Source organism: Cucurbita pepo, chromosome 9, assembly GCF_057944985.1.
Source record: "Cucurbita pepo subsp. pepo isolate OVF chromosome 9, ASM5794498v1, whole genome shotgun sequence".
NCBI classification, from domain to species: Eukaryota; Viridiplantae; Streptophyta; class Magnoliopsida; order Cucurbitales; family Cucurbitaceae; genus Cucurbita; species Cucurbita pepo.
This window is the reverse complement of record NC_141806.1, coordinates 6,845,952-6,853,535: the sequence shown is the minus strand read 5'-3', so window position 1 is coordinate 6,853,535 and position 7,584 is coordinate 6,845,952. Positions and strand designations below refer to the sequence as shown.

Sequence of the window (7,584 nt, the reverse complement as noted above, 5' to 3'; positions counted from 1 at the left end):
TCGTTTACTGTTGAGACTGATTTTCTTTTCATTTGATAACCTAGGTAACTCGGTCTTAATCCTGAGCTAACCATGAACTCCTGTTTATTCGGAATTATCCTTAGATTTGCATGGGTGAGAGTGGCTCTAGTTCGCCGACTTAATAGGCCTCCCATTTCAGGGGTAAGACTGGGTGAATAGCTGGGGACGTGGGGTGCAAGATGGAATTCACTCCTACCCACTTTTAGGGATAGAAGAGAGGTAGTTCCCTTAAGCACTGACTCCAGGTCTTGAACAAGGGGCCCAACCCTCTCATTGCCCTGAGAGGGATTCGGTTTAATGGTTGGACCACAAACCAATTGTTCATTAGAGGATCAGTGAGACATAAGGAACAAGAAGTAACTTTAGGGGTAAAATGGTAAGTTGACCTAGGTCTAGTTACGAACAACCTGTGAATGATTGACTTACCAATCATGGTTATATCAAATGGACAAAAATATATCTATAGTGAGGGGAGTCAACTACTAGGCTATAGTCGAGTGTCTTAGTAGTTAACGAATGTTGGTTAACAAGGTTAATGAGTTTAACCGGTTAATCTTGGATCGTTGGAGCCCATGATCTATAGGTCCATTAGGTCCCTCTGCTAGCTCATATCGGACTGAACCATAGAACAGTGTGATGAGTGAGTTCGAAGTGTTCGAATTCAAATTAAGGAATATGCGCTACATATATAGGATATATTTAACCGCATTTTTGTTTTATTTACGAATTAAACAAAAAGAGAGAATCTGAGATATTTAAATAAGATTTAAATATCTTAATCAATTATGTGTCGGAATTGATTGGGATTGACATTTGAATTAATATTAAATATTAATTAAATAGTTTAATTAATCATTTAATGTTACTTTAATTTGAAATTCATTATTCAAATTAATTGTTGAATTAAAATGAAGAAAGTCAAAATGTTGACTTCATTTAATCGAAAAATCCATGTTAGTGGAATTTTGAGGTGTCAAAATTTTGTTTAACCAAACTTGCATGCTTGCCAAATAAACCCCACAAGTTTGAGTGGAAATTTGAGTGTCAAAATTTGGTTAACTCAAACATGCATGCTTGCCACATAATCCCAAACATTTGAGTGGAATTTTGAGTGTCAAAATTTGGTGATCTCAAATTTGCATGAACATGAAAACATGACTCTTTAAATAGAGTGATCATGATACATGGAAGGTCTTCTTCTTGGTGAAAAACCTTGAGAAAAACCTCTCACAAACACTCTCTTCATATATACAAAATTCCTCCCAAGTTTAGTCACTCACCGGATTCCACAATCCCGTTTCAAGGCCGGAGGATAGTGGAGAAGACACTAGTGGTGGTTTGAAACCGGTTCGTTAAGAAACTTGAGCGACAAAAAGTTAGTATTCAAACTCATGCTTTTGAAACATGCTAGCTAATTTACTATAATTGATGTACTTAGAGTGCCTAAGATCCAAATTGCTTCCGCATGTGTTCTATTAACACCATCAATTGGTATCAGAGAAGGTTTTATGCACTTTATTTACATTAATTTGATCATGGTGGGTACCATTTCATGAATGAAATTTTGTGGTTGCTAAAGTGGATGGTTTTGGTTTTGGCATTTTTTTTATGCTTCCATTTGATACAATTATTGTAATAAGCCTAATGTGTATGGGCTTTAATGAATGAAGAAAGGTCTGTAATTTTTATGGAGTCATTAGAGTTCATTTTAGGTTGTAATTGATCGAAAATGGAAAAGATAGCAAGCTGAACCGAAGAAGAAGATGGAAGAGGCGGTTTGGGTGTTTTTGCTACCTTTGGGGTCCGGTTCAACGTTTTTAAGGGTTGGTTCACCTAGTCGTGGACCTGGGGAGCGGTTCAAGTTATTTTAATTATTAATGAATAATTTAGTTAATTGCTTGTTTTAAAATGCCAAAACCAATCCACTTTAGTGTGTTTAATTAATTATGCATTATGAATGTATGTTTTAATTTAATAGAAAATTTATATGCATAAAGTATGTCATATAGATTTAAAATCCCACCATAGGCTAAGCATGTTTCATGCATTCCAAGTATGTTATAAGTGTTATAATGTATAGTATGCATGTTTAGGGTTCCATGAGTGATAGATATAAATTGTTATATTATTGCATGGAATGGATGATTATATAATTGTTATATAAAGCATGTTAGATGCATGTTATAGGTTATTTTCAACGTCATAAAACAAGATAGACGTTAAAATCTATAATAAAGATAAGTGCATGCTCACTTAGGGTTAAGAACCGAGCACGATCAATTTTAATAGTTAAAATAGGTTGATTACAAAATTGCAGTTACGATAAAGCTCACCTGGCACGATCTTGTCTAAGGCTGAAGGTACTTAAGTTGACAGTTTACGAAACACCTACTACCCGGAGATCGGACCAGTACTTGAGCTTAGTTAGCCCAGTTTTATGAGCATGCTTAAGTGATGTAAGATTTAGAAAAATCACGTAGACTTAAGTTATATTTAATTAGCCGGAATATACTTAAGTAATGAGTATACCCAACCATCTAAAATACTTAGTGGGAGGAAAAAGGTGTATAAGATACATCGTTTTCTTTTCATGCTCTCTGTAAAATTCACACAGTGAGATTCATGCTCGGCCTCGTGTTGCCCTGGGAGAGTCCTCCATTCGGAAGGTATATGCATGAGTCAATAACAAGGTGAATAGAGAAAGTATTACAGTAAGTGGGAGAAGGAAGTATATCAAATACGTCCTATGGTCTCCACCACTAGGCTGCACCGTGAGATTCCCATATTCCACCTGCATGTTGCCCTAGAGCAACTACCCATTCAGAGGGTCGTAACATGGGAGTCGAAACAACGCAAACTCAAGAAATGGATAGGATTTCTTAGGTCCATTTCCAACTTTGGCTTTTTCATTCGATAGCATTGTTGGGACCGATCTATGAGGTCTGAAAATGGCGGGTCACACTTACGAAGAAATACTAAGAGTTGGTATATTCTTGAACAAAACAACGATAATTAAGAACACTATAGGAACAAGAGTTATTCTGGGATTAGTGTTTAAGTCACTAATGTCTTGGTTTAGTGAATGAGTGATTGACTGCCCCTCGGTAGCAGTTGCTCTAACTCACTAAAGTATCGTTGCAAATTAATAATGATTTGGATACATTATTACATTTGCTAAAACTGATTTGATTAAACAGGATTAAGTCAAATCACTAATAGAATTTTCTTTATATCACAGCATGACAATCTCAATAGTACAATTACTCGCTTCTGAGAAATTAAACGGCGACAATTATGCAACTTGGAAATCAAACCTAAACACAATATTGGTCATTGATGATTTAAGGTTTGTTTTAACTGAGGAGTGTCCTCCAAACCCCAGCTTAAATACAAACCGAACAGTTCGGGATGCGTACGACAGATGGATAAAGGCAAATGACAAAGCCTGAGTGTACATTCTAGTCAGCATATCTGATGTTTTGGCTAAGAAACACGATGTTATGGGTACTGCTAAAGAGATTATGGAATCTCTAAAAGGGATGTTTGGACAACCGTCCTTCTCCCTTAGACATGAAACCATAAAATACATTTACAACTGCCGTATGAAAGAAGAGACCTCAGTTAGAGAACATGTCCTGGACATGATGGTCCATTTCAATGTGGCAAAAGAAAATGAAGTTGTCATTGATGAGAAGAGTCAAGTCAGTTTTATCATGATGTCTCTTTCGAAGAGCTTCTTCCAGTTCCGCACCAATGTGGTAATGAACAAAATATAACATAACTTGACTGCTCTTCTCAATGAGCTACAGACTTATCAGTCCCTCTTAACGAACAAGGGACAAACAGGAGAAGCAAATGTTGCTATTTCCATGAAATTATTACGAGGATCATCCTCAAAAATAAGTCTGGACCTTCAACTTCTGAAAGTGTTTTGATGAAGAAGAAGGGTAAAGGGTAAAGGGAAAAATAAGATTCCTACTAACCGCAAACACATGGTTCAAAAAGCAGATAAAGGAAAATGTTTCCATTTAACGAAAACGAGCACTGGAAGAGAAACTGCCCAAAATACCTTGCAGAGAAGAAAGACGAAAAGACACAACAAGGTAAATATGATTTACTCGTTGTATAAATATGTTTAGTAGAGTATGAAAACTCAACTTGGATACTAGATTCAGGGGCGACTAATCAAATTTGTTCTTTTTACCAGGAAACTAGCTCCTGGAGAATGCTTGCAGACAGCGAGATAAGACTCAGGGTTGGAACAGGAGAGGTTGTCTCAGCAAGATTAGTAGGAAATTTAAAGTTGTTTTTTGGAGATAGATTCATTATATTAGATAATGTACTTTTTGTTCCTAAAATGAAAAGAAATCTAATATCTATCTCTTGTTTATTAGAACAATTGTATAAAGTATCTTTTGAAATCAATGAAGTGTTCATTTGCAAAAGAGGTATTCATATTTGTTCTGCAAAACTAGAAAACAACTTATATATGTTAAAACCGAGCGAAACAAAAGCTATTTTAAATACCGAGATGTTTAAAACAGCTGAAACTCAAAATAAACGACAAAAGATTTCTTCTAATACCTATCTTTGGTACTTAAGACTAGGCCACATTAATCTCAATAGGATTGAAAGATTGGTTAAAAGTGTTATGTTATGGAGCCTGATACTTATTTATAGCTTGGTCAACGGTTATATCAAGTAAAGCTATATTTGGTAAAGCTATATATAGTAAAGCTATATATGGTAAAGCTATATATGGTAAAGTTATATCCGGTAAAGCTATATATGGTAAATAGCTATATATAGTAGATGGCTAAATCTGATAAAGCTATATATAGTAAACTATACCATATATATATATCTGGTCCGGTAGAGCTTTGAAAATGTACTTTTCTATTCTCTATACTCTCTCTTGTTGTACATACCTGAAGTCATCGATAAAAAAGAAGAATCCTTTTAGCCAGAGTTCTCCTTGCAATTTTCTCTATCACATTCTTTGTGTTCATCTAGATCGAGCGTGTGCGTTGTTGTGTGATCCTAACAATTGGTATCAGAGCTAACGACTGATATCGATCCTAACAACTGGTATCAGAGTTAACGACTGATATCGATCCTAACAACTGGTATCAGAGGCAGGCGGAAGTCAGAGTCAGGCGAAACTCGCCACGATCTGTGAAGATGGAAAGTTCAAAGATTGGAATTGAGAAGTTCGATGGATCCGATTTCGGTTTCTGGAAAATGCAGATTGAAGATTGTCTGTACCAGAAAGATCTTCACGAACCTCTGTTGGGGGTGAAGCCGGATACCATGACCACGGAACAATGGAAGCTCAAGGATCGACAAGCCTTGGGGCTGATCCGGTTGACGCTATCGAGAAACATGGCGTTCAACATTATTAAGGAGAAGACAACGTCAGGTCTGTTGAAGACGCTGTCGAATATGTACGAAAAATCGTCGGCTATGAACAAGGTGTATTTGATGCGGAGATTGTTATGAGTCCTTGTGAGAACTGCATTATGAGCAAACATAAACGAGTTAGCTTCACAAAGATTGTTAGAGAATTGAAGAAAAGTACCACGCCCTAAAACGTATAGTTTGTAATAAAAACATATTCTATTTTCAATAAAGTTATTATTGCTGTTTATCAAGTAAAGATTGTTATTGAATAAAGTGAACATTACGATCACTAATCTAAATCCAATAAACTAAGAACACTCTGGCTATAGTATGATTACTTGAACTATATGTAGTGAATAAAAATCATGGGACCTCGTGCATGTATGTATGTCATGTGTATCAGGATACTTCCCCGTTATGTTAAGTTAGTACGGATGCATACCTTCGATATATATGTTCGACATGTTATCATGAAGACTGTTTCTTTTATGAGGGTCCAGTCACATGTATTGTGTTGTGCCCGACAAAGTCCGGCCTAAGGGGCACGTATACCAATCCGTCTGAAGGGTCCATGTATGCGTACGTGGGCCGTGTGTAGAAAAGTACCATGCATCCAACTCTGCCAAGAATTGAAAAAAGCCTAAGGTCATGCTATGGTTTAAACGATAGGTCACAGTCATATATTGTGTGTGATTGCATTACTAACCGAATAATATAACTTTACACGATATAAGGTGTTTGCCTCACTAGTTGTGTTCGTATATCCCAACACCATTTTCGCATTTATAAAGAAATTTAAGAGGACCCTCTTGTAATTAAATATTATTTTGTATTTAATTTTGGTGTTGTTTATCTTCCTTTAAATTTATATTTTATCGAATTTTCATGTTTTATTTTATGTTACTTTTCATTTTTTTTGTTTGCTTTTTCATATTTTTAGTTTTGGTCCGAGATCCAAATTCTTGAAAATCGGACATCAAGAAAGATTGTGGAACTACAATGTAATATGTGAAACTTTTAATAAGATATATGGAAATCCAAGGATTGTGCCTACCATCCTATTCTAAGATCGATGTGAAGATGGCAGAAACATGAGCTTTTAATACCTATTTTAGATTTTATTGTTCCAAACTCTCTCTCAGATTGGTCCGTAAAAATCATCATTTTTTTTAGTTTTAATATAAAAACTATATTACAATTTTGAAAACTTGTATTCATATACAAATATAATATTTTGTTTTTCTTCATAATTTAAAATTTTGGAGAACAACAATACACTTCGTTACGAAATAAATTTCATACAAAAAAAAAAAACAACATTTTTGTGTTATTCCATTATTTTTCGTTGGTTCCGGAAGGATAATTCCACCAAAAGGAGATAATAAAGCTTCTCTAACTTTTATAGTTCCACTTGTGAATCAATTCATCAACATTAGCAAGAAAGTTTCTCAAGTAAATTCCATCATCTTTAGCCGTCCAAAGACAAGTTCCTACAGTTCCACGTTTGCACCTATCACGGAGCCATAAGTGCTGCGTTTCAGGCCAAAAGCTTTCAAATGAGACATATGCTTGTGGCGTCTCCAATTTGCACCAATAGAGGGTTGATCCCCAAAAGCTAACCTTGAAGTTCCACTGGTAATCATCTCCACGATGAAGCAAACGATGATACCCCAAGTCGTCGTCTTTAGACTGACAATGCACAAGCAACCCAAGCTTGCTTAGCCCGTTAACCACATGAATGTAATATCTAGAAGGTCCTGGTGGTGGTAACGCGACCCTTGGAACCTGAGCCCCAACTAAAGCCACCGTGAAAAGAAAGAAAACGACAATATTCTTTATCATTTCCTAATCAACCTTTAGCTTAACTACCAATTTGTGTTGGACATGTGAATAAATATACGTACTTATAGTACATGCAAGAAACTATGTAAATGCATGCTATGGTTGCAAGAAAACTCAATCATTTAACTAATTTCCGTTATGCAACACAATTTAAGGTTAATTTTGGGATAATTTGAGAGATTTATTAGCTTTTCAATAACAAAATTCCTTGAATAGATAATAGTTATAAGCCCAAGAATAATAAATATTTCATTGATTTTTAAAACACTCTCATAAAATGGACAACAAAATATGAATACTTCCCGGTAGAAAATATAAAAT

The 7,584-nt window shown here is 35.4% G+C and overlaps 1 protein-coding gene across 1 annotated transcript; it reads right to left on the bottom strand.

Annotated features, from left to right (window-relative positions):
* Positions 1-6,813: 6,813 nt before the first annotated feature.
* On the bottom strand, positions 6,814-7,263 carry LOC147791207 (S-protein homolog 1-like). Its single transcript, XM_087126980.1, has one exon. The coding sequence runs from the start codon at positions 7,261-7,263 to the stop codon at positions 6,814-6,816; it is 450 nt and encodes a 149-aa protein (XP_086983106.1).
* Between the last annotated feature and the right edge of the window lie 321 nt (positions 7,264-7,584).

Coding starts and splice junctions, on each gene's coding strand:
- LOC147791207 (XM_087126980.1), bottom strand. CDS start 7,263: ATGATAAAGAATATTGTCGTTTTCTTTCTTTTCACGGTGGCTTTAGTT.